General features: G+C 39.3%; 1 protein-coding gene across 3 annotated transcripts; it reads right to left on the bottom strand.

Moving 5' to 3' along the window:
- Positions 1–65: 65 nt before the first annotated feature.
- LOC140719320 (probable ATP-dependent RNA helicase DDX17) lies at positions 66–27,718 on the bottom strand. Of its 3 annotated transcripts, XR_012096892.1 has the most exons (14): positions 27,561–27,718; positions 26,688–26,841; positions 23,212–23,308; positions 21,727–21,860; positions 19,837–19,902; positions 19,145–19,286; positions 17,832–17,992; positions 17,478–17,650; positions 17,274–17,384; positions 16,692–16,753; positions 13,086–13,145; positions 10,869–10,954; positions 6,861–7,094; positions 3,569–3,704 (listed from the first exon to the last, which is right to left on the bottom strand). XR_012096892.1 is itself a non-coding variant. In XM_073033871.1 (13 exons), exons 1-13 carry the CDS (start codon positions 27,605–27,607, stop codon positions 3,052–3,054), a joined length of 2,094 nt encoding a protein of 697 aa, XP_072889972.1. In that variant the 5' UTR covers positions 27,608–27,718; the 3' UTR covers positions 66–3,051. The 3 variants fall into 3 exon arrangements, 2 of the variants coding, with proteins under 2 accessions (XP_072889972.1, XP_072889973.1); XM_073033871.1 differs by lacking the exon at positions 10,869–10,954 and having other exon boundaries at positions 66–3,704; XM_073033872.1 differs by lacking the exons at positions 3,569–3,704; positions 6,861–7,094; positions 10,869–10,954 and adding an exon at positions 11,227–12,913.
- Between the last annotated feature and the right edge of the window lie 106 nt (positions 27,719–27,824).

Genomic DNA, 27,824 nt, shown 5'->3' with positions numbered 1-27,824 from the left:
ACCCCACAGTGTTTCGAGTATTTATTTGTTTCCAGCCTAGCTTGCATTTAGAAAGCAGACATTCCTTTGGTAAATCTCTTTATTACTGGAAATGCAAAATACAAGAAAACCAGTACAGTATCAAAATAGCACATTATTAAGACTGACACTGGGTACAACTTCACAAGGTGAAACACAGCCTGCCTAAATTGCTGAGATGATTCACCAGCTGCAGGATTCCTAGAGTTTAGGAGCAGTCATGGGTGGGCCTTATCAAATCCCAGAGAATTTTTAAACTGTTTCAATTGCATAGAGCAAATCATCAATAACATCAAAGTCAATTGTGGCACTGTTAAATCCTGCAATTTGTTCAGTGACGGGGGGAACCTCATCCGAACAAGTTTTAAAGTGTGCAGTGATGCTATCAGTGTGATGGCCAATACTTCTCACTTTTCCTAGAACCTACTGGTTCAGTCCCTTGGCTGTTTATTTTCTACTGAGCAGAATGTAACCAATTAATGAACACTTAACAACTGACAAAATTACTAATAAGCATAAGACTCCTGCCTATAGCAGAATCTAACTTGGGAGAAATTCCACAGGCTGCAACCAAGCTGCACACAGGAATGTGCAAAATGGTTTGCAACAAATAAACCTCAAGACACTGGTTTCTGCTTGTATCTCTCTTAGAGAATGCAGCAGTATTGTGGGAAACATACGATCACATAACTTACTGCGACCACGATTTGCTTTGAACAGGCACTAGCAACTGGTAGAAGTGCTGACAATCTACTCAGGGAGAAAAAACTTGGTCCCAGCTGCCCACTGACACCTTCATAAAAGTACAGACATTACACTGCTTCATTTCTTTCACACATTAATTTCAGAACATCATTATTTAAATTACCTTCACTGACCACCCCCCCACCTCTTGCTCTAAATCAGAAATATCTACAGGAGCTACCTTTTGAGTGCAAGTGAAAGGATTGATGCTGGATCCAAGACTAATAAAATTTTGCAAAGCCAAGTCACCTCCATTTATGGTAATCTGTTATTGTTACCAACAGGAAAAAAAGTGCATGTCATGAACTGAACTTCTCACCCGACAACCACTTTAGCATCTTGCATCAACACATTTGCAGACATAAAAACCAGATTCACAGCAATTCAAGTCTTTTACAGGAATAATGCTACTAACTGAAAGCAGAATACTGTGCACACAAGAGACAGTAAAGGTTATTCATTTTGCTGTGTGGCTAGGGATTACAGCCCAGAGTTTTTTTTAAAGATCAAATTTCAACCAATTTGCATCTTTTTATTACAACTTCCTAATTAGTAACGATAGTAAATTTGGACCTATGAAGAACTCTAGGAAAGTAGTTCTGAAGCTTTGCCATACAATCTTAACCCTACTTCTAATAAAACTTTCAAAAAATCATTTAAAAATTAAATTCAGCTAAAATAGCTTTTCTATTATAATGCCTCCAAACAAGTGAATGGACTTTAAATGAGCTCATTTATGAAACACCTACCTTCAACGAAACATCCAGCATTCAAACATTTGGAAAAAATGTCAATAGCATGAATGGCTAACAACATAACTAAAAACTGGCCAATTATACTTGAGAAAATAGTCAAATTAACTTGAACATCAATGCAACAGGAACAAGCCACTGATACTAAATATGGAAAAATTGCTCAGATAATGGTGGTCTGAAGTATTAGATTGATCCCATCTATCAGTTAGCTTTAGTACCTGAAGGATTGCACAACTGTTCTTGGGTAATGGAGCGAGAGTAACAGGCTGGGGACCATAGGAGACTTGTTGAGTAAATTCCAGTTTTTCAGGTTGTCAATTTAAAGTATTTGGAAATCACTGAGTCAGACCTCACTGGGATATTACTGCAACAAAACATGTTCACTTTATAAAGGAAACTAGGAATAACCTGTATCATCAATGTGAAACTGTTAAATCCTTCCCTCCCCACAGGTGCTAGCTGACCTTCTGTCTTTATATTGGAAATGACCCAAGTATTCAATCAGACAGGCTTGGGTAGTATGGGGACTGGTGTTTAGGTGGTGTCAGCTGAACGTCACTTTCAGATTAGCTTACTGTGATGCCAATCCCACTTCCCCACAGGCTGCCACTGTTCTAATTTTTGCCTATGTATGGTACTCGTGAAAATTCAATGCACCATCTAGCATGGCAATAACTGACACCATCATCTATCATCTCAACCTCCAGGTTAACGTCCAATTAATCTTTCCACCACTCTCAGCTTCCCTATCCCCAGCACGTTGTGACAATTTTACAGCCAAGGTGTTCAGTCAAAATGCCTATACTTGGTAAAATTTATAAATATAGAACCAAAAAGATTTTTTTGTGAACTTTAGTCCCCCCACAGATGACAAGAGTAGCTATAATAAATTTCAACACTATTAAGAATTTCCAGTAAGAAACCTAAAATGAAGCATAATTTTTGATGGATTTTGCAAAAACTGAAAAATGTGACAACTTTTTCACTTGTCATATTATAACAATTATTTTCATTTGAAATTTACGTTGTCACAATGAAAATAAAGGGTCAAATCTGAACCTCTGGCTTCAGATTATATCTGAATTACAGGAATATTCCACATCTTGATAAAATTGCACTGTATTTGCAGACACACAAAACCTACCTTCTTAAAATATATAATTGTTTAAAAATATTTCTGGAGAGTGGTTGAACCCAAAGCACCATGGAGCTTGCTCACTCACTAGGTTCTAAGGGTCAAGCAGTAATCCAATGATCTGCCACTGATTCACAGAGTGATCAGCAGCTCAGCTCTGTGCCATGATTTGCAAGTATTCACACTTGTGCAGACCATGTATCAGTTCAGTAAGAGTTAAGGTGGACTTAAGTAAACGTTTAACAAGTGGATCAATGTCACAAGGTTTGCTGTGCAGCAAAGGTGAATACAACTGTATAATTTACTTTTTTAGTTTTACTGTTCAGTAGAAAATGGAATTGATGCCTATATCTTTATAAACAGGGGAACAAAACATGTATTTTAGAAAAGAAAAATTATTTATTTTCGGGTTGTTCCCTGTGAAGGGGGAGGTGGTGGGGGTGGTGGTGTGTACTGGTAGCTCCCCTGGGACATATAACCCAACAATGAGTTGCTCTGTTGATATGTTTGAGATAACAGTGGCTGTGGCTGTGGCTGGGGCTGGGGCTGTTGCCCCATCCCATTCTGCCGGTATTGCGGTGCTGTCTGTGACGGCCGCCCTCCACTGGCAGATGTCGTAGCATTGAAATTACTTGAGGCATAAGCCACAGCTTGAGCAGCAGCGCCATAACCAGAGGCTCCAAATGCAGCTGCTGGGGTTGAAGTTTGGAAAGTACCTGATTTTCCAAATGCTGTCTGGGAAGCAACTCCATATACAGTTTGGTTAGTAGCCCCAAAAAGCCCACTTTGGGTAAAGTTAGGGTACTGGATTGACTGCTGTCCAAACACGGTACTCCCAAAAGCGGTTGCCTGTGGAGATCGGAAACTCTGCTTATTTAGTGGACCTGTAGCATCACGGGACTCTCGCTGCCCCCCAAACCTGCTCCCACCATCTCCCCTATCTCTGCGGTCCCCATCGAGGTCTCTAAAAGACCGGCCGCGACTTCTGTCTCGATCATCTCTGTACATGGTGTTAGGATTGGATCCAGTGGGCCGATAACGGGAACGGCCTCCTAAAGAGGGAAAAGCAAGTTCAATATAGTACTTAGAATGAAATTGTACAACAACATACCATACAAATCTTAACCGTCATCTTTTACTGCTTTAAACAAAGCTGATCATGCACAAATTCTCTAAGCTTACTGCGAAGCTCAAAGTAACTCTATGTAACCCTGCTGCTTCAGCTCATTCTCTCAAGCACATGAAAATCTTTCTGGTAGAGCACAATTGATTAGCTTCCCAGCCACAGTACATCAAAATTTGCAAAAGCTCAGCCCATCAAGTGCCAGTAGACAGATGACTTCTAAAATATGAAAGCTCAGGTTCTGCTTTTGCACAGAGCTGACAGCATAACCTATCTGACCATTCCATAATACTGCACATCTGCCCTTTTATCTTAAGGATAAATGCAAGATTGCTTAGATAATTATGTAATAAAAATAGGGAAAAACAAGCTTTAAACCAAATTAATGCAAAACTAGTAAAGCCAATTTATTACAATAAACCCAAGTAAAAATGCTGGAAACAATATGTGCGAAATGAGAGACAGTTAAAGGATGTGGGGTAGTAAGTATTGAAAGGATGCAGCTTCCCAAGAACTACAGCACAGAAATAGGCAGTACACCCTGCTATACCTGTGTTGACAATGATACAAATCTCATTCCACCTGCCTGCACATTGCTCATTGTGTCGAAAATGCTACTACAATGTCACAATCATATCTGATTTCCCCCACCCCGCCAGTCCATTCTAAACAGTTACCACTGTGTTATAAAAAACAATTGCTTTGTACAACTCATTTACACTTTCCCTTTCAGCTTAAACCCACGTACTCTAGTACTTTAGATTTTCACCCTGGGGAACATCTATACACTCAATTTTAACTAGATACCTTACACTGGATGTTAGCTTTGCTTCTCTCTCTCCAGATACTGCCCTGAGCTGCCCAATATTTCCAGCATTTTATGTCTCTCAAATCCTTTATGTTGTGTACAGACTCTTGACTATAAGCTTGGTTTTATTTTAAAGCCCCTTTTCATTTTCAGTTTTAGAAAGATGCAAGTGGCAAACATGGATTTCATTTATTTGAGGTAATCTGGTTATTTGGAATGTGGAGCTTGGTGAGTTAAAGCAATAGAAAGAAATATTGTATGATAGGTAGTATGTGGGGGTTAGAACCGCACTTGATTACCAAGTTATAAAGAAAGTGGCATAGGACAAATAATATTAAAGAACCTAACGGCTGGCTCATTAATTGCTGTCAGAGAAATAGCACAAGAACTTTGGAAAGAGGGAGCTATTCTATTGGGATGGGCTTTACCTGAATTTAGTTGGGACCAGTTCCCAGCAAAATGAATTAGGCCTGTAGATAGGCTTTTAACTAAATAGTTGGGAGTAGGTGGTTTGCACACAGGATATTTAGAAAACTGAAGGAAAAGACAAAGTAATTACCGGAAGTGCTTAAGTACAAGACACAGAAAACCTTCTGGAAATAGTGGAGAACTACAGCTCTGGAATAAATGAGCTCGCAGAAATAAGCACTAGTTTACAATTAACGAGACTAAAAGCTGATACACTTGCAGTGTCTCATCCTCCAAAATAATTACAGATGCTATAACAGTTCCCCCAGATTGAAAAGGAGGGAATCCAAGCGAACACAGCATTATGACAATTCTGATTATGGAAATTCACCCCGAGTTCAAAAAGCCAGGAAAAAGAATGAAAAATCCCTCACAATATTTACATGGGAAGGAAATAAATTACATTTCCTCAATCGGCAATTCTTGATGCATGCATAGATGATATGGATTTGTTATATGGAAAACTGTGACATGGGAAAGAAATCACCTGTATACCCCCACTTGCTAAGGAGGGAGAGGTAAAGCAGGAACTATAGATCAATCAGCCTGATATCAGTGTAGAATAGAAAACAAAGGAATGTATTGTTAAGGAAGAAGGGCACTTGGAATGCTGGACAGAATCAGAATGGATTTGTTGGTAGTTCAGAAGTTGCAAATAGCAGAACAGACAAGGGAAACCAGTACACTCAAAATGCTGGTGGAACGCAGCAGGCCAGGCAGCATCTATAGGAAGAAGTACAGTCAACGTTTTGGGCCGAGACCCTTCGTCAGGACTAAGGGAAAACCAGTGTTGGACTTGGACTTTCATAAGGCACAACAGAGAATATTATTAAACAAAATTACACCATGGCATTGTGGCACTACACTGATTTTACGATTCATTCCTGGATTTAAAAAAAAACAGTAATGAGCAAGTCAGTTCCTAGTTGGGAGACTGTGACCAACGGAGTGCTAAAGAGATAAGTGCTGAGGCCCAAGTCCTTCACAACTTAAATCAATAATTTTGGGTAAGTGTAATAAACTTGTTTGCTGAATACACAAAGCTAATTAGCAGGTTGGGCTCTGAGAAGGATGCAGAGATGCTTCGGGATATGGATGTGTTAAGGTATGGCAGGATATAAGGGACTAAATGACCTACTAATTTAAGAAATGGCAGCAAATACCTCATTATGGACCATGGCTTGCTGGTAAATACCAGCAATTCTTGACAACCAGAGTTCAGGATTCCCACAAATGCACAATCCTTCTAGACTGAGTGCCACAGGTTATTTTTCAACTGTAGTCTGACGCCAGGGCTGCACAGCATTGTGATTTTAGGATTCTAATATTTCTGAAGATCTTTAACAGAGGTCTAACAACTGAAGCAACCCCTGAAAACAAGTTCACTAAAGTAATTCTGCAGAAGCCGAGTTCTTGATCACATCTGTTAGCAACAAGCACAGCAAATTCTGGTTTGGCAGTTCCAGAGCTACCTTTAATAACACTGTCCAACTACGGAGAAGCTTAAAAGCAGGATTCAGGTCTTTGTGCTCAAAGTGAGTAATCAATAGTTTAATCAGGAAGAGTTACACAATTTAGATTTTATCTGACACCAAGGTAGTTTTACATATTGTTATTACCACAGTGCAGATCCCAAGCTGTTCATTTAAAATATTAATCACTTTAACTCGAAAGACACTGATAATCTTGTACAATTGCAGTCAATCCCACATAACCGGCCCGCAAGCAAAATGACAGCTCCACTAAAGAAGCATTACCTGGTGTCTCAGCTGGATTTCATACTTTCCAAAGTAAAACAAAAGCACTTACCTCTTCCACTTCCTCTTCCATGATCAACAAGCTGTAGAAGCTTTGGATTAATGGCTTGGCTGGCCTCTTCCAATACCTTGATTAGCTCCCTAGCCTGTTTCACATTGCCCGGTGTGAAGAAGGTGTAGGCTGTGCCTTTATTTGTACTGCGAGCTGTGCGACCAATGCGATGCACGTAGTCTTCAGAGGAATTAGGGTAGTCGTAATTGATGACAAATTTGATATCTTCCACGTCTGTAAAAGCAGAATTGCAGTGTGGTGTGGAAAGGTGGGGGATGTGCCAGTTTGAACCAGCACAAACAGTACACCACAACAGCCAGGTAGAGAGAAGAGTTAGAACAAGATTTAGTACAAGTACCCCTTACAGTCCATATTTACAGTATTGGCCTTCCATGCAAAGAGCTTAAACCCACACCATGCTTTGAGCAAAAACTTCACAAACCAAAAGGCAGAACACTGAGCACAAAAGTATAAAACAAATATATTACTGATCCACATTCAGTGTTCAGAACCCTAATACACCCACCTCAAGAAAATGGAAAAACTGAGGCCTGTTTCATTGAGTAAGCCTGCTCCTCTTTGCTTAAGTTGCAGCTATAAAGTGGAAGGCTTATTTGATTTTCTATCAAATTCTAACTATTTTACCCACTGGGTGGATATAAATCTGAACGAGGAGAAACTATGATTGAAATAAATTTTTACAACAGACTGTGCCATCTTTTAAACAATTCCAAGGAATTGTATGTTTATTCTCATCTCAAAGTTCAAATACTACCATAACCTTTGCTTTTGTGCTTCCTGTAACAATCGAACTAAATAGCTAAAATGTTGTTCAGCTTTTCAAATATCTTATTTGCTGCAACAATTAAACCTTTAAAATAGATCAGGAGCAGCTTAGGTCTAAGGCAACACTATGCCGCCAAGCTTAACCAGTTTCTGAAGTCAGATGAAGCCAGTCACATAGTACCACTTCACACTCTGCTTGCCATTATGGAAGTACACTGAGACAATAACTGAGAACCAATGAAATATCAAAACCTTTACAACTTTGAAAATATACCTCAGAGATGACATATGGAAGAACTAAACACTTGAAAATATCCTCCCTGAAATTTCCACTATGAATCTGACAATCCATAAGCTTCAGAATTAAGTTCCAATCTATCCCTGACAACTGACACCTCCAAGCAACATTCACCAAATTATATGAACCACCAATAAAACTTATCAGATGAATGCATGCTTATACTACTACTCTCTGGAAAAGAAACCTGTGGGCAAAAATACAGATTAGATAAATTCACACAATACATTACCGCCTGAACCTTTATATACAGCAGTACACAGGTATCCCACCAATTTACCATATTTAAAATACTACTTCCATGGACGCAGTTACAAAAAAGGGAATTTTTTTTAAATCTGGAAGACTCAGAGATAAGGCTACTTTTCAAACAATGAAGACTAGACCATTGTCTTTTGTTTTTCACCAAAGGTCCGAAACATAACCAGTTCAAATTTAAGTGCAAAATATTATTATTTAATTCCGGCCTAAATAGGTAGTAAAGGAATACTCCCTTGTTTGCCTTCTTAACGCAGCATTATTATAAATCTTCAAACATTATGGTTGTCAGGGTTAGAAATTACCATATAATTACTGGTCCATGAAAATCTCAGAATCTATCCGCACAAAACCAAGAAGGTGGACCATAAATGGTAATACTGGATCTGAACATGCTATTTTCAATACAAAAGCTATTGTCATTTCAGGGAAGTTCAGTAACACATATCAAAAGAAGTCACCTTTTGTTCAAATTATGAAAACTAGAAAGATCAAATACTGTTTTTGAACTTATAATACTGTAAGTGGCAGATTACTTGGTAGCTCAATTGTAAATCCACTTCATATTAAATATAAATCTCTGAATAGCCAAGAGGAAAGGTATCAATGTCCAAAACCCAGGAGATTAGAACTACAAAAACAAGAATTTGTTATGGAGCCGAAAGATTGTGACCCATCCCTGTTTAGACTATTACACCGCCACCCACTACAACACAATCACTGCTTGGACCAGCATTAAAATCTAATCCTGATATTTGTGGATAAGGATTTCAAGGTTTGTTAATCTGACACCATCTGGGGTTCAGTTTGGAAAATGACAGGGGTGCTAGAATGCAGAATCCTGATCTTCGATGTAATTCATTCACTGCACTAAGCTAATGAAATCAGTTTGCTTACCAGTCACTGTATGGTAATTTTTAACCCAACAGACAACTCCAGATTTGGCATGTTGTCATTGAAATCCAGAATAAATTTCGACTTCCTCCCTTCTGTGTTGAATAGTATTTACCAGTCCGATGCACACTCCCGTTTCTCTGGTTCTGGCGGTCTCCTTTCGACCTCCGCCATGCGACACGGGACCAGTGGAGCTGGGAGAGCATGCATCGAGCATTCCCTTGTAGCGAGAAGTCTCACACGTTGGGATGGATGGCTTTTCTGCAGCCCGACTTTCATGTAGCACCAGAGGACCGCAGTCATTAAATAAGGTCCTCAAACCAAATCTCTCCAATAACTCCCAGCCCACACTGCATCTATTGCCCAGACTCAAATTATTTTTTTTCTTTACAATTTACTGACAAACTATTTTTCAAGTCTGTTTCTCATTACAAAAATGGGCTCAAGTTTCACTTGCTATTCCTTATTTCATTGGCGAGTGTTTCTATGTTGAATCCCAAGACAGCGATAAACAAGAGACAGAGAGGAAAAGTGTACATGAGAAATGAAAAATATTCATATTAAAGCACATATTGATATCAAATAGAAATGGACACAAACAATGTACACAAGATACAGATCTCAGGTAGCCAGCTTTGATCTGTACCCCATTCTAAAAGGGCAACTCCATTTATATCATAGTGAAGCCAAAAGCTTACACCATCATTGTAATCTACTGTGCAAAGTTGTTGCCAGCATCCTCTTTAGGTTCTAATCTCACAATTCACATTCCAGGGTGCATTTTACCACTTTAAGCTGTAAATGATTGCAAAGCCCAACTTTTTTTTTCTACTTCTTGGATCACCAAGAACTCCAATAAAAATACTGGAAATTGAATATAGTGGCACCCTCTTATTGACTGAACAGTGGAATAGCCTAAAAATAAAAAGAAGTGAAGAGTACACAAGAAAATCTACTAACAGCACCTGTGTGCTTCATGGTCAATCTGACGATAACCCCACTTGGACTCTAAGCCCTATGTTGGCTGACTTGTGTACTTCAAATTACAGATGTTTTTTAGTATCCTATTACCTTGAGAAACAATCAGACTGACAAACCCAAACAATAACAATATTTGGTGATTCACGATGCAATACAAGAGTCTTGTTCACCGTCTCTATTTTTATCCCTGTCCAGTAGCACACTTCCCACTGACTGGCAAGAGATGGCTCTGATAGTGCAGCTGTGGAGACCTTCTGTGGAGTAACTCCTGCAAATCCAATCCTAGCTGATGATACAAAGGACAGGAAAGTTATTATGTTAAGGAATAGGGACAGGAAAAAGTGTGGAACATTAAAGTCTAGATTCTCTCAAGTATTGTTTTGAATAAGCTTTAGCATAATCCTGCAACAGCCTGTATACAACATAAACTGCATATTAAAAAAAAAATCTGAGCCCATTGTTAATGCCAGACTGGGAAAAATACTAGGTAATGCACCTGTTGTGGACATTTGATCAAAATGTGTCGTAGCTATACTAGTTTTTATAATTGAGCCTTCTTGGAAAGTTTTCCATACACCTCAAAGCCCCAGACCCAAATATGCACCTTTAAGGTGGCACCTTGACAAAGTTGTCCATTGGTTCTCCTATGCCTCAGAACAAATTTTTCCCAGCCTGCTGTAATCAATAGGTAACAAGAAACAGACTGACCTAAATGAAATAGTTCTCAGTTTTGTATCAAATTCAACAGTGTCTAGGCAAGATGCAGAAAGCAGCAATCTACTCATTCCTACCTTCAAACCTTTTTGCAACCCGCTTTTCGGGCAGTGAAACCTCAGACAGGCCCAAGATGTAACCGGACAAGCCCCGACATGACGTCCTGTGAAGGTGAGGGAGATACTTGGCATGCTTGGCAGTAGGGGTTTCACAATAGTTGAGAGTAAACTGTTTGCACCACATTACTCCACTTCATAAGAAACCATACCCCGAAGATTGCAATAGAGCCACAAATCCACAATTTTCCAGATGGATCAGTTGGCCTCTTGCTGCGAACCAGCGGGGATCAAGTAGTTTCTTCTGTATCCGTACTAAGAATGAGCAAACTGTTCCAACTGGAATTCCCCCATTAAGGGACATTTTTTCCAAAGATGACATAATCTAAACTTGTAGCCAAATCCTGCAGAGACCAAGGACACAATACCATTAATTCCTATCTTACTACCTTTGCCCGTTAAAGGGGAGGTTATTTCGGAACAGTCTGTCCATCTCAGTCTGAAATAGTGGGCCAGTAACAGTCAGTCCATGCAGTCTTCCCATCCACATCAGTGGCTAGAAAAGTTTATTTCTAGCTCCAAGTCACTTAACAGATTGATTGCAGAACTGGCCTGCCATTTAAATGCAGTGCTCGGTGTGAAACCCCTAATCAGCAGACATTTCCACACGCCCCTTAGTTTCAGCAAGTAAGCCAATTATCAGGTGTGTCAAATTTGAATGAGAGGAGAAAGTCAGATTTCAACAGGGGAATTTTGGTTCTGCTTTCAATTTTCTGATCTTGGAATTGGCTTGTGCTGGTTTTAAATGAACAGGGCTTCAGATAATGATGCTTGCCAGTAAAATATTAAGATTGTACTGGATTCCAGCAGTTAGAAAATTAAAGCAGTATAGCTGTAAAAGAGCTCTTCTGGACCAAACTGGGGATATACCATGTTAAGTTGTATCCGCCTCTTTAAAAAAGAAAGCTAATCCCATTTCAACGCCAATTATCAGCGCACCCACAAGTATTGCAGGCTGAATCAACTATCAAAACTACTCCATAGTAATCACTTACAAATACAAGCTCTTTAATCAAAACTGCTTCAGCAAGTAAGTCATAAAAAGTATTTTACATGTGCACGTATAGCAGATCAGTAGTGCTGCCAACCTACCAAATACCAAACTGCCTGCATCTGTCAAGAAATCAAGCATTTCAGTCAAATAATACAAACCAATGACATTAGTATATAACAAAAACGTGCTTCAAAGGGAATGCTTCAATGTCCCTTATTGGGCATCTGAATTGCCCCACTGTGGTCTCCAAACTTCTAATATGTATTCCTCTGAATTATTGCATAATTTGAAACTATTACAGTGCCATATACGTTACACTGAAAAATTGCTGTTCCGTAGAAAGCAACTAGTATCATTACATGGATTCCATACATTTTAACTCCTAATAACTTTTTACTGGCATTAAACTGCCCTGTGGTTAAGTATTAAATCTGGTGACCACCCAAAAATAAACATTACTAAATACTTATATCTGCTTCTTCCTTAGCCACAAAACCAAGAATCTTACCTAAATCGAGAGTTCACAGTGCACAGCGCCATTAATCCAGCCCCACTGTACACTAATCTGAAGTAGATGGGGAAGATTACCTGGAACTAAAATGGATAAAGCTCCACTGGTTCAGTGCTACACTACGCTAGTTTGATAGGCAAGTCAAGATGTTTAAGATATTCTCTTCAAAAGTGGCTGGGGGTGGGGCTTAAACTCTAAATGAGCAAGCCATGCTGGAAATTCAGTCAGTTGACAAGCACATCATCTGAAGACCCTATTTATTTTAATGAACCAATCTGCTGCAGAGGTTGAACCAGACAGTGCCAGGGCGAGCTGGATAACAGTAGATGGGGTAAACATTATCCGTAGACCCCGAATTTTGGACAGCCAGCCCAGTGCATAGGGGTTAAAGGCCCCACATGGTAAGGCTAAGCTTGGTTTATGTAAGTGGCGGTAGATGGATATCTCCTCTCCCTCTTGGTGCTCGTTTTGTCATGCCTAGGCCTTGCCGCAGGCCTGTACCTTAATATAAAAACAAAGAGATATTTTAAAAAACAAAATTAAGCCACTTAGTTAACATACTCAAGATGGTGAGGATATCATGGTTCATCACTTTAACTACAATCTCTCCCACGTCAGTAAATTTCAGAGTCTGTTTGAAAAGCATTTTTCTGTAAACAAGTCAAGTACAAACCTAAACCTCGAGATGCAACATCAGTTGCAATAAGGATGGGTGCTTTTCCTGATCGGAATTCTGCAGAGAGAACAGAAAAGTGCTTTACTTAAGAAAGGCAAAACCAGACTACTTTCTCTTTCAATTCCCTCATTTTTGCAGTTAAAGCAATTAAAATAGAAGCCAGCCTAAAGGATGCAGATTTTCCTGCAGAATACTCTTGCTCCAAGGAGAACAAGAAGATAAACAATAATTTGTGCAGAACAGAATGATTTCTCATGTCCAAGTACAGGACATCAGCCCAAGACACTTCACACCAGATCACATAACAAATATACACCAAAAAGAATTGTCAAATACGTAAATTTGATGGAAACATAAGGCTTGCTCATCTTCCAGAATGTTGAACAGAAAGTGGATTATAGTCAAAGTGAGTACACATTTGGAATACGACATTCAATAAAACTGAACAGCAGTTCAATGAACACTGTTATACTTAAAGTGACTGTTAACATATTAACCACTGCAAAGGGGGTAGAGCTTCTGGAGAATGGAACTGAACCCAATTTAATATATTTATGCCAAGCAACATAAATATTACATCTCCAGTATAAAAATACACAAATTTTTAAAACAGTCATGAACGGAGGACAAATCAAAAGGTAAGAGCACAATCGAAAAACAATTGTAAATAAATAACAACTGAACAACCAGAGAGATCATCAAAATCAGCTAAAAATGTTCTGTTAGGTACATTAATATTAAATATCACAAATGAGGATCAGTGAACTCCAGGCATTATCACTCCTCTTTGCTTGTGACCTTAGCTAACAGTAAGGGCAGTATAAATTATGTAAAGCTCACTGTGAAGAGAGAGCCAACAGCTAGAAACAATTGACATTCTGCACTAGTGGCAGGATGAACCGCAAAATAAAAACCCATTTAGGGAGATACTGTAGAACCGGGCACCATAGTTTCAGAATCATGCAAAATTTCTGAAAGGCATTCAGAGTAAGGATCCAATTTGTTTTGATATAAGAAAGCTCAAGTTTTAAGGAAATTAGCAGAATCAGAAAATAATCAATGCATTAACAAATAGACAATAAAGGACAACCTAACATAGATGGAAGGGGTGGAACAAAGATAAGAGTTTTTCATGTGAAGCAGCTGCTGAATTAAGTATTACAATTCACATCATGGGGATCTAAGTAAAAAGAAGTATTTAACTCATAAATACTACCAACAGGTTATTTTGAATATTGCCTACGTATATTCTAAAATTTAGATTCAACAAGATGAAAGACCGAAATAATAACTGTCTCTTTCTCTGGAGATGTAGACTGACCTGGTGAGTACAAAGAGCATTTCTGATTTTTATTCAGATGTAGCCTGAGCTGCTGAGTATACACAGCATTTTTGGTTTTCATTTAACTTCCAGTATTAGCATTTTTTTGTTCTGACTGTGGGAAAACATGGCATTAAGATGATGCCGATTCTAACTAATTAAGAAGTAAAAGAGCCAGACTGAATATCCTGACGTGGATATATACAACAGGATCGCAAGAGCCTGACAGTCATTCAATCTGAAGTGTTCTGGGACAGCACTGACATAGTGGCACAATCCTGTTATCATGGGAATTGCTGCACTCCAAGGTTGGAAAAGTAATCTAGTTAATGCATAAAAGCCAACTAGATTTTAAATAACAGTAGCAGAACGTAAATTTTGTGCCAGGTATTATCTGAGGTACCATGAAGTTTTCCTTTCAGAGTAAATAGTTAAGTCCAAAAATGTTCAATGGACGGAAGACTCCTCTAAGTTCTTATGTATTATGAAACCCACTTTTGATCTGTAGGTACTATGCAATGAGTAAGGATGTATTATAAAATTTAAAAACAGCTGCAGTTCATCTAATGCATAGGTGTCAAACACAAGGCCCGCGGGCCATATCCGGCCCGACGTACAATTATATCCGGCCCGCGAGATCATTTTAGATAGATCTATTATTTTAATTATTAATGGCCCAGCAATATGAAGCGCTGATAACACACAAACTACAGATCCCATAATGCAGCACAACAGCTGCCGATAGGCGTCTTAAACCTTCAGCTCCAGGGACGTGACCGCATGATCACTGACATGTATGATGCAGTGAAGGCATTTCAAGTGAAGCTGCTCTTATGGAAGACACAAATGCACCAGTGTAACTTGCCTCATTTTCCCTGTTGCCAAGTAATGTTGAACCAGGTTGGCGCAATGATGTTCCCAAATGCGCACTTTGTTGATAAACTGAGCGCACTTCGCACTGAGTTCGCACGGCGCTTTGGTGACTTTGAAGCACAAAAAATTAATTTCGAGCTGCTTTGCAACCCATTTGCCGTCGACGTGGAAACTGCACCTGTACAGATTCAGATGGAGCTGATAGAGCTGCAGTGTAATGGAACACTAAAGGCAAAGTACGACACTGCAGGGCCCGTACAGTTTATTCGCTCCATTCCTGAAGCAATGCCTCAGCTCCGTCTACATGCGGCTCGAACCTTGTGCATGTTTGGCAGCACATATCTGTGTGAGAAGCTTTTCTCAGTGATGAAGATTAACAAAACATCACACAGGAGTCGTCTCACTGATGAACACCTGCAGTCCATCCTGAGAATCTCCACAACACAGAACCTTACACCAAACCTAAACGAACTTATTGCCAAGAAAAGATGCCAAGCATCCAGCTCTGACAAAACGGCATAAGAGCAAAGAAAACTGAGTGTTTTGATTTGTTGTTGTTTTAACTTTTGCTGAAAAGCACAAATTTTATTTATATTTTCAGGGTTTTTTTTGCAGCATGCTCATATTTCTAACTTGTGTAATACTGACAGGAGATATTTTTATGGAGAGGAAAATATTTAAGTTATTTAAAGTTTTAGTTTATTTTTTCTGGAATAATATTCCTGTCTGTTTTTATTCATATTTATGTTCAAAAAATGTTTAGTTTTAGTGTGTTCAATAAATGTTTATCCTGTTCGGCCCGCGACCTAAAGTGTGCTTTGAGTTTTGGCCCCAAGTGCAATTGAGTTCGACACCTCTGATCTAATGTTTAAGCAACTCATTACAATACTCATGTGAGCACTGACTGCATTTTGTTATTTATATATAAACTTTGCTTGCAACAGCCAAATATGAAAGTACGTCTGTTCCCCCCCCCCCCCGCCCCCCCAATCCCACCACCATCTCTGGCGATTCCAGGAAGAGGTTGACAGATGAAGAACGGTTAAACAAGTTGATCCTCACGGAAACTCAGAAGAGCTAAGTGACCTTCTTGAAACATAACATTCTGAAGGGGATTGGTAATGGATTGTTTTTCAAGATGGGTATATACAAGCAGGAGGTATACCTTCAGTCATCAGCTTCAGGTGGAGACGGGGAAGAATGTCTTTTATAGCTGGAAATTCTCAGAATTCTTTACATTAAAAAGGTGTGGAGACAGCACTACTAGATATAATCAAGATAGAGATTGACAGACATTTAAATTACAAGAGTCAGAAAGATTGGGCAGAAGATTTGATCAACCACAACAGTGAGAAAGTAAACCCAAGGACAAAGTGGCTTACTTCTGTTTCTTATGTTAATATTCTTACCATTAAGGACCCAATCTCTTTCTGGCTGACTTTTATCTCCATGAATGCACATTGCTGGCCAGCTGAAAGGAGGAAAAAAAATGTTGTACAATCTTTTATGCGACACAGCCCAACATAACACTGCTGCTTCTAATTTTCCAAATGTAAACACAGGTTTGCGTTCCTATCCACCACTCCCTCAGCACCAGCATTCATCTATTCTGCCTCATATTGCACCAAATGCCTACCACAGAAAGAACACTAATCCTTCAATGTATTGCGCCCAAATCTTGCAACTCTTTATCACTAACCTGAAATGGTAACTAATTTCCTCCTTCACAGCTGCTCCCCAAATGCTGAGAATCTTCATTTTAAGTTTCTATTTCAGATTTTGAGCTTCGTTACTTTTTTTAAATTTTTCCATTAAATATATAACCGCAATGCTTTTCATCCAGTCAATTATGGTGCTCCACTTAAACTAGTAATCACAGGAAATAATCTAAACACACCTGAACTACACTCTGGAATACAACAAGAAATCTAGATTCTTAACATTTATAAGCTAATTGTTCCAGCTCTGAGTTCATGATGGCTAAAGCGTACCCATCCCTTCTCATCCTGCGGGTCAAGTCATCACAGCGACGTTTGGTTTCTACAAAGATGATTGTTTTATTTTCTTTCTCTGCCATGATTTCTTCCAGCAGATGGAGCAATCTACAATTAAACACAAATTCAAACATCACAGTCTTTACATACCACAAAACTCAACTTCAGCAAGATAAATTATAAAAAAAGATTACAACTCACTTCAGATCCTTCTCCGTCTCCTGACATACATCAACAATCTGAAGGATGTTGTGGTTGGCACTCAGCTCCAGGGCTCCAACATTGATCTGGATGTAATCCCGTAAGAAGTCCTCAGCTAGTTGCCTGACCTCTTTTGGCCAAGTGGCACTCCACATCAGAGTCTGTCTGTCCGGCTAAAAGAAACAAAGACAGTTTTTTGGTCTCCACCATGAAACCATGTCACCAATTATGATCTCCCATAATTTCAAGTCCCCTGAAATTACTTTGGCATTACTTTCCATTGTGATAGAATGAGGAATTCTATTTGGGTTCAAGTTATATAATAGTAATTGTTATAAGAAAGGGAAATCCTACCCGAATCTGCTCCACAATTTTTCGAATCTGAGGCTCAAAGCCCATATCCAACATACGATCAGCCTCATCGAGTACCAGGTAAGTGCAACGACGGAGATTAGTCTTTCCAGCTTCCAGAAAGTCAATCAAACGGCCTGGTGTTGCAATACAGACTTCCACTCCTAGAACAAGGCAAAATTACAACAGAATGCAAATGATCCATCTTAAGCAACATCCTAGTGAATTTCTTCTCCAACTACAATCATGTTCTTCTGCTACTTTGGTGATACTCTGCTCCAGAGGCAATCTAATCAATCAGTTATAAAGTTGTATCATTAATCACACTGCTATTACATTCAATGCTCAGGTGAAAGAACAGCATCAAATGGACCTTCTTCACCACCTTACATAATTGTGCTGCCCCTTAAAAGTATTCTTGGACTTGTATATCTACATCAACCTCAATACTCTGAAAACCCCATCACACTGTGTATATGCTACCCAGCCAGTCTGCAAAAATGAACAGTCTCATATTTATCGCGATTAAATTCCATCAGCCACTGCTGTTAATATCTTACCAACTCATCAAGGTTGTGGTTTGTCCAAAATCATGCTCCTTAACATCAACAACACAATTAACTGCATCATCTGCAAACTTGTAATTGTACCTTCCTGCACTCATATCTGAATAGTTTGTATAAACAGCAATCGCTACGGTATACACACATTAATTAAAGGCTTCCAATCATAAAAGCACACTTCTACCATCATCCTGTCCCCTACTGCCAAGCCAATTTTAAATTAATTTTCCAACTTTCCATGGGTTCCCTGGGCTCCAACTTTTAGGACCACTCTTCAACACTCCTCAGACAGGATGAAGAGGTCAATACTCCCCAATGCCATTAGGCTTTACAATTCAACCGCCAGGACTTAAGAACTTTTTAAAAGCTATTATTAATGCTTTTTGAGACAGTGATTTAGATGCATATCATATTTTTCACTGAGTTAAGTATTGTATGTAATTAGTTTTGCTACAACAAGTGTATGGGACATTGGAAAAAAAAAGTTGAATTTCCCCATGGGGATGAATAAAGTATCTATCTATCTATCATGGTAACTGGTATTTAAGCCCATGTTGACCATATCAACTGCACTGCTCTCAACAATACTTTTTGTTACTCTTTTAAAATAAGCTCAATGATGGACCAGGATGGCCTGAAATTACACAAGCAACCAGAGCTTCAGAGTAAGATCAACATATACAAGAGGGCCCAGAATCTGCACAGCCGTAATCCTGTGAAACAAAAAATACAGCCTGTCATTGTCCCACATACCTCTCTCCAGGTCCCGGATCTGAGGGCCTTTAGGGGCACCACCATAAATACAGGTACTCTTTATTCGGGAAGATTTTCCATAGTCTTCAGCAACCAGCTGCACCTGCTGTGCCAGCTCTCGTGTAGGTGCCAACACCAAGCACTGTAGAAGGAGAAACACAGAAAGACTCTCAATACCCAGTTATGGGAAAAGAAACTGGTCATGCAATTCTATTTCATAATACTGTATCTCCCTTGGTATCCAAGTTTCAAACAGGCTAGATATTGAGTTAGTAATTGAAATGCTTAAACTGCTGAGAATAATTAGCAAGCCAGATAGCATTTGTAGAAATAGCAGGTGGAAAGAAAGATTGTTTTCCAGCAGTTCATTTTTTTTGTTCCAGATTCCAGTACGAGCGCTCTAGTTTCTCCAATTCCTGTACAGGAAATTCACAACCCAACAGATGAAGCTGGTGAGCTCAGGGCTCTTAATACTAGGTTGCCCACTGAATGTTGGGTCTTTAAGGTTTCCAAGTTCCTTACAAGTTCTGTTTAGATTGCTCTTATATAGGGCAATATACATTTAAGGCATCTTTTAAATATCATAATTTGGTGAACTTACTCCCAACTATAAAACTACCACAGAAAACAAGCAATTTAACAAAGATTAACAAAGATACACGTAATGTAAAAGTCTAAATTAAAGAACTCACAATGGGGCCGTCACCTCGCTCGAGGAATGGCTGGTGGTTAATGTGTACGATGGCTGGCAATAAATACTGGGAAATAAAGAAATCCTCAGTCACAAATTAATCATTTAATATATTTACTTACAAGATGATTCAACTCCTATTAAAACTATCAAAAATTAAATTTGTAATGCCACATAAACTAAATCTTCTATATATTCAAACTAACCAATATATGTGAAATACAATGTGCCTGCTGCTCTTGGAGGTCGTGAATTTGGAAGATGCTGTCAGAGCCACCCAGCCAAGTAATTGGAGTGCATTTTGTGGAAGGCTGCACAGCTTGTGCCCACACAAGTTTAACCATGGCCCCTTGATGCCACTTGAAATTCTGCCTTCTTGTTGTTAGTAGTCACTCCCAGCTCTGAAATTCACCTCCCAACACTCTGCTAATGACTGAGTGTAGAACACATTGCAATCCAATCTGGCTAATTACCAAACAAATACCGGGGCAACTTTCTGCATTGTTCGGTAGATGTCACAATTATAACTGCACTGGAACATTTCAGCTAAAAGCATGCCTAGTTCTGCAGTGAAGTCTAGCTCTATAGTTGGGACATTATCTTTTCCCACAGTCTTTACAGAAAATCCATCCCTTAGGGCGCTCAGATGTTTCATCAGGGAGGAGGCTATATAGCATCCAACCAGGACTATCGGACTCAAAAAGTTACTTTCCCAAGGCAGTAAGGCTGATCAAGCCCTCCACCCACTAACCCATCTCTCCACACCCCCAACCATCTCTACTTTATCATCTTTTGTTAGTCACCTTATGTACAGCCACTCCTTTGCTTAATGTCAATTTATGGACATATAATTCATAAATATATAACTGCTATCTTCTGTATGTATTCAATAATGTGTAGAAGTCTCAGGCACATATACATATAGCCCTGAGACACCAGGTAAGGTCATTTGATTTTACAGAATGTCTCTCTGGTGCTTCCCACCCCTGCCCAATCATGATATTCCACCCCCCCCAACCTCCCTACCCCCTTCCCACTCTCCGTCCACAAGAGACCCACATCGGAATCAAGTTTATCATCATTTACATAAGTCATGAAATTTGTTTTTTTCTGTGGCAGCAATACAATGCAATACATAAAATTACTACAGTACTGTGCAAAAAATTTAGGCACCCCAGCTATATATGTGCCCAAGACTTTTGCACGGTATCGTATTTACTGTATTTTTAGTTTAAAAAAATGATCATGGTGTCCCTTATACCCTTATATTATTGTCTTTTTTTGTGCTGCATCAGATCCGGACTAACAATTATTTTGTTCTCCTTTACACTAGTGTACTAGAAATGACATTAAATGATATTGAATATCAAATAATAAATGGTTTCAGATTGAGACTGGCTTCATAATCATTCATTCAATGTTAGTGGATGATCATGATTGTGAATACTTTTTGCTTTAACATTAACACTCATGAGTTCTCACCACTTTTGACTAAATGTGAATGTGACAGGACAGTTGAGGATTAATTTGATCTGGGTTGTTGAATCATTATCCCTGAAATACTACATCCTGCATTTCCTATTCAGAGCATCTGTAGTTTTCACAACACTGGCACTTAATTTTCTTGGCATCCCTGATGCTGTTCCCAATATGCCTTTTGGCAGTCTGCACTGACCGAGTATTGAACCTCAGCTTGCCTGCAGCTGTGACAAGAATATGGTGGGCCATAACATTACTGACTGTGGTGCTCTACATTTCTGTGGCATCAATGAGAAAAATGCAGCTATTGATATTGAAGGATTCAAACCCGCAGACCCCTTTGCACGTTACCGTAACAAAAACCATATTCAAGCGTTGCTTGCTCGAGTGGTATGAAAATAAAAGTACGTACAGCTAGAGTTTTGCCAGATCCAGTCTGTGCAATTCCAACCATATCACGCCCACTAAGTGCTACCGGAAAGCCTTGGCACTGTATTGGCGTCGGCTCCACAAAATTCAGCGAACACAGAACATCCATCACATAGGCTAGGAAAAGTAGCAAAATATTAATGCTAGACACTTTAAAAAAGATCTAGAATATAGTACAGTAAACCAATTAGCCAATACCAGAGCAGAAAAATGCTGTGGCCAGGCTGATGTAACATAACACTCCATCATAATGCAAATCAAAGAAGGTTTGCACTCTGACAAGAGCTTTGTATTGGAGATTTTGCTTTTCTCCATTCGTACCCCATCTTCTGTTCTCAGGTAACAAGTCTACTACCAGACAGTCTGGACTAAAATGTGCTCAGTGCAGTTACTGATGTTATACAACATGCTGCATCATAGTGAAAGCATGCACTCTAATCCTTCATTTAACAGCAAATTACAAAAAAACTGCAAGACATCTAAAATGAAGCAAAACACTGGAAATATTCGGTTCGGACGCTTTCTATGAAGAGAAACAGAGCTTATATTTCAGGTTGATAACTCTACATCAGAGGTAACAGGTAATTTATATAAATTACAGGAGTGACCTGATAAGGAATGTAGCGCGCACACAAAATACATCTAGATCAAGTAAAACATTTCTGTTCAACTATAATTAGTGCTACAGAATTCCCAACACACTGGACAAAATGTAGTCAGATAGTAATGTGAAATTATACTGAAAACATTGTTTTTAGATATATACTCCCATGATAGCAGATCCTGACCAGAAAGCTTAAGGTAAAATGACCGAAGAGCACTATAATCCAATTCCTTCTAAGTATTTAACTGTATATCTCTTCCTCAGAACTACAGATTCTTTTAACATTATCAATGGGACCTCGCACAGAGTGGAGTAGCATCGAACTGCTTCTAGAAGGGAGAAGATGTAAGCTATTCCGTGCCCTCTACTGATGCACTTTGACCTTGACCAACTGTCAGCAGTCATTAATAAAAGCATTTACAAATGGTATGGTGGTTTTTTCTAAGTCTGAAGCATCAACTTGCTGAATAAATTGCACAAGGAGTGTGTTTCCACTACACTGCAATCACGTGTCATGGAATACACTGACGCTCAATTCAAATATTAAGGTACATATGATTACAGGAATATCTATAAGAAGCTTCAATTTGCAAAGGACTGGAAGTGTTCAATTGAAGCAATGGTGCCAAGGTCAACCAGATTTCACACTCAATTGAGAAAGCCTTCCGTAATTTTTGTTAACATAATCAATGAGATATTGTAAACACTAATCAACAATACCTGGATTCAAAATGATTTAGTACAATAGACTACTGCACTGAAAGAGCTGCTTCCTTATTTTCACAAGCTGCAAAATTAGAATCTGGCAATTTCACTGTAAATAAGCTGATGAAATGAAAGTGACACCACATTTGATAAACTCACAAGGGAAATTGGCTTGATGAAACTGGAACACTGGCTTTGGACAGTCTGTTCCCTTTGTAGTAATTTCTTTCTTCCGACGGAAATCATCCACTTCAAACTGCCAAGAGAGTCAAAAAGCAATCCAAATTAAGTTTTCAACTTCAGTAATAATACCACCGGCATTCCTTCAATTTATCAGTCCAAATATGTTTCCAGGTTTTTCCAAAATCTGCTAAATTACATGCCACTTACCTTAAAATAATACGTTCCCATTATTGTCCCTAAAACCTACTTGGCAGAACCCAACCCGTGTCCCTTACCAAGCAGTCTATTCTCCAGTTCTGGCAGACCTTGTATGAATCAATTTTCCAATCCCTCCTGCTTGTCAATCATGACCTGAGAGGTGAAAACTGCAAATTTACACGTTCACTCCAAGTTCTTTATCTCTGGAAATAAATCCCAACAATTTCACATTTTGCTAACCTATAAACGGTGCTTTCCAGACCCGTCTATCTGTAATTTTAGTTCCTACTGCCAGAACAATTTAAAAAAGCAGAGTTCACATTTCTATCTTCCTAATGAAATGTGTATGCACACACCTGCATCCACAATAAAGCTCTGTCAACTTAACACCTTGCTTCATCTTACTGCACTGTTAACTAAACAAATAATCACATAATTACCTCCCCAATTAACTCACCTGACCTGTGTATTCTGTACCATCATCTAGGATATTCAAGCCAAATCTTAGTAACTAGTTCCCCAACTTTTTTTAAAAACGCTTACTAACAGAATTATCGAACAGATTTATTGGTGTCATCAGGTACACATGTTGGAAAACATCTTCAATTGCAGACTGAAAGCAACAATATTTTTATATTTTTCATTTGCACTCCACAGTACGTAAGAACTTACATTACATTCATAAACCCTATCCCCATTGTCGCAAATTTTTGTCAGTTTTCTAAAACTGACAGATTTCTAAATTGGATGTCAACTGTCACAAAAACTTCCCACAATCACAGAGAAGGTTATAGGGTCATTTGAATTATTCAAAATGATGCAGGTTTGGTAAATGAAGATACAATTCTAGCATTTAGTATCCAGAAGCCACAAAGATCTCATTGGCAAGATTCCAAGAACAGATTGTAATCTAGAATATACTACCTCAAATAAATTCACATCTTCTGTTTGACCGAATTTCATTTCTAGATACTCAACTGTTATTTTGAGACAGTGATCATAAATTCTAGACCCATAAATTAGGGAAATTATAGTCCTTGCATCTATCCTACCATGTCCTATCAGATTTTTTTTCAATGGCTAATCTAAACCAAGAAGTTCCAACCTTTTTAATGCCATGAACCCCTATCATTAATCTAGTCCACATTAGCCGTAATTACCTGTATAGTTGGTTAGTTTCATATCAGTAGCAACCTTGGCAATGTAAAAAAGAGATCAACACTGTGCAGAAGTCTTACCATTACTTAACTGCAGCAACTTAATACCCACAGGCTGGAGTGGGATTCTCTGCCAAGGCAGATCAATTCCCAAATATATTCTAAGCTGAGGTGACTGACTTTGATATACAGAACTGTGCAAAGTCTTTACATCCTAGATTTTTTAATATAAATTTTGTTTTTGACGGTTATTTTTTGTCTTCTAATAATACTTTATTGATTCTGAGTGGTAAATTCTCTTGTCGCAGCAGCAACATTTAAAAACACTTAGCAGTATACTTAACTGATAATAAAAGTGTAAAATCGTAATAATCTAATGATAGTGTACCAATGTGCAATAACGTACAAAATAATAAAGCAGGGTCTATGATGTGTGTTCGCCTGTCACACAGAGATGAACTGTTGTATATGCAACATATTCTGCAAAATGCATTTTCTTCATTACTGTCACTAGAAAAGAAGCAAATTTTAGATTTCCAAACATTTTCCAAAAAGTTAAGAGATTTTTTTGTATTTCATTAAAGAAGTTAATACATTAAGTGTAGGCCATTCTTCAAATAAAAATTTGATTACTTTGTAGGTATACAGCCCAATGCGTGATTAAATAAAGATAACAAACGAGCTAGTGATCAGTGACATAATGAGTTGAATGAACTGAACTGATTATCTAAAATGGAGACTGGTATAGAAGGAATCAAACTTGACTGAGGACAATTAAACTAAAATACATGGGTGTAGCAGAAGTGACAATTTAACCTTCGAATCATTTCTTACATCATGGCAAGAGTGAGCATAACAAGACACATGGTTATCCTGCATCAGCAAGTTGTCTCCCAAGCTGAAATTCCGCAGCAGACAGGAGTTTCAAGACATGTTGTCCAAGCTCTTCTGAAGAAGCAAAGAAACGGGCTAGGTTGAGGATCAGAAACACTGGTTGGCCATGGAAACTGAGTGCAGGAAATGAGAGATACATCAAACTGATATCCCTTCTAAATTGGAGGAATCCACTGCTATCAGCTCTGAACTCACAGAGACCATTGGAACCCAATTACACCCTTTTATAGGCTGGAGAAGCCTTGTCAGAAGTGATCTTCATGGAAGATTTGCTGCCAAAAAGCCATTCCTCCAAAATGGAAATAAAGCCAAGAGATTCACCTATGCACAAAAGCACAGAGACTGGGGTGCTATGGACTGACAAAGCAAAATGTGGAATTTTTGGTCCAAACAGGAGGCAGTTTGTCTAAAGAAGAGCTGGACAGCACTACATGGACAAATGTCTGCAGCCAACAGTGAAGCATGGCAGAGGTTCTTTGCAGGTTTGGGGTTGTATTTCTGCAAATGATATTGGTAACCTAGTCAGAATTAATGGAATCGTCAATGCTGAGAAGCACAAACAGATTCTTATCCATCATGTAATAGCATCATGAAGGCGTCTGATTGGTCCCAACTTCATTTTGTAGCAGGAATATGACCCAAACATGTGGCCATAGTCATAAAAATTATCTTCACTGGAAGAACAAGTTCTGCAACACATACTATGGTCTTCACAGAGCCTTGATCTCAACATTAACAAGGCTGTCTAGGATTATCCAGAGAGACAGAAGCAAGCGAGACAGCCAAAGTTCACAGAAGAACTGAGGGAAGTTCTCCAAGATGCCTGGATCAACCTACCAACCGACTTCGTTATAAAACTTCAGGTTAAACCTAACAATGTACCCGAGAGAGCTGATGCAGTTTTAAAGGTAAAGGCAAATATTGATTTGATTTAGTTTTTTTTCATGTTCACTTTTTTAGGTATTTAGAAACTTTTGATTTCATTATTTCTGAAATAATCTTCATTTTACATGTACTTAAGGCTTCTGCACAGTACTGTAGGTTGTGGATTGTTAGGACCAAGAGCTAAGGTAAAACTAGTAACACTGTGGCTGTGCAAAAGGTCTGTGCCAATATCATAACCCTAACATCCAATTCAGCAAGCAGAACAAGCACCATAACATGAATTTCACTCAGAATATTATACAACAGAATGATACGTACTGGGGTTAATCTAACCACTTCAGGATGCTCTACGTAAAAATTCTTCTCAAATTTTGGTAGCTCATCCATGTCCCACTTCTTTTTTCTAAGACGTTCCCCAGGCTGTCCAAACTTCTTTCCCAGTGATGAGCCTCCACCAAACCGTGGTCCATTGCTGTTGCAGAGAAATCAGATCCGTCAGAAACAAGAACACAAACAACACTTGTGTATGCACTAGTCATATTGATTATTGAACTAACATTGCAAGTGAGATGTTAAAATATTTTCTCTACAGAGGTTATCTAATCTGCTGATTATTTCCAGCATTTTTTTTGTTTGTGGGTATCTGCGGTTTTATTTTGAATTAAAAACACATGGTCAAGCAGCATTTGCGGGCGGAGTTCACAGGGACTCCGAGAGGCCTCGGTCTTGGCGATGCAGTACCCAAACCTGCCTCCCAACTTCCGGTCTCTGCTGTCATTTACGTCATCACTGCATCGGACAAGGGCCCGGATGTGAGTGGAATGATAATTGACACCACCATGACCAATCGGAATGAAGAATTAACCAGCAGGCAGAGTAACCAGTTAGAGGAGGAGTAGACACCAATCCCTCCAATCCGAGCTGGAAAACAACGGAAGGCGGGACCAGCTGCGTCTATTCACGGTAATCGGCACCAACCGGAATGAACTGGCTTACCCAAACGGTGAGCCGCATAAGCCAGGCCTAGAGTCATTACTGTCAGGCATCGATGGTTCGCGGCTCGGGCTACTGATAATTTAGCCGTCAGTCGGGTGTTTCGACAAGGCCCGAGTCTGGTGCTGCCTAATTAATCGGTTTTACCTCGATTCTCGGCCTCACCCCTCCTGAAAGTAGCCCAGATCCTCGCCTTACCTTCCCCTATCTCGGCCACGATCGCGGTCTCCGCCAAAACCTCTCATTTTCCGTCGATTTTCCTCCTGAAGGAACAAGGAAAGAGCCGTGCACGTCGTTCGCTCGCTCGCTCGCCCGCCCGACCCTCAGCTCCACCCACCGGAACCCGCTCCGCCCAGCAACAGTGACGTCAGCGGCCGGTGGCGTCGCGCGCCCCAAACGGCGTCTCCACCAATCACCGCGCGCCGACGTGGTGGGGGGGCGGGGGGAAGTCGGATGTTTGTC

This window comes from Hemitrygon akajei, chromosome 31 (genome assembly GCF_048418815.1).
Source record: "Hemitrygon akajei chromosome 31, sHemAka1.3, whole genome shotgun sequence".
Taxonomy (NCBI): domain Eukaryota; kingdom Metazoa; phylum Chordata; class Chondrichthyes; order Myliobatiformes; family Dasyatidae; genus Hemitrygon; species Hemitrygon akajei.
The sequence above is the reverse complement of the archived record's forward strand: the minus strand, read 5'-3'. Positions and strand labels throughout refer to the sequence as shown.

Excerpts from the sequence above, each read along its gene's own strand:
- LOC140719320 (XM_073033871.1), bottom strand. The coding sequence starts at position 27,607 with ATGAGAGGTTTTGGCGGAGACCGCGATCGTGGCCGAGATAGGGGAAG. Across the intron at positions 23,309-26,687 it reads AAGTGGTTAGATTAACCCCA|TTTGAAGTGGATGATTTCCG; the intron begins GTACGTATCATT and ends CTCTCTTGGCAG. Across the intron at positions 3,705-6,860 it reads TGGAAGAGGAAGTGGAAGAG|GAGGCCGTTCCCGTTATCGG; the intron begins GTAAGTGCTTTT and ends TTCCCTCTTTAG.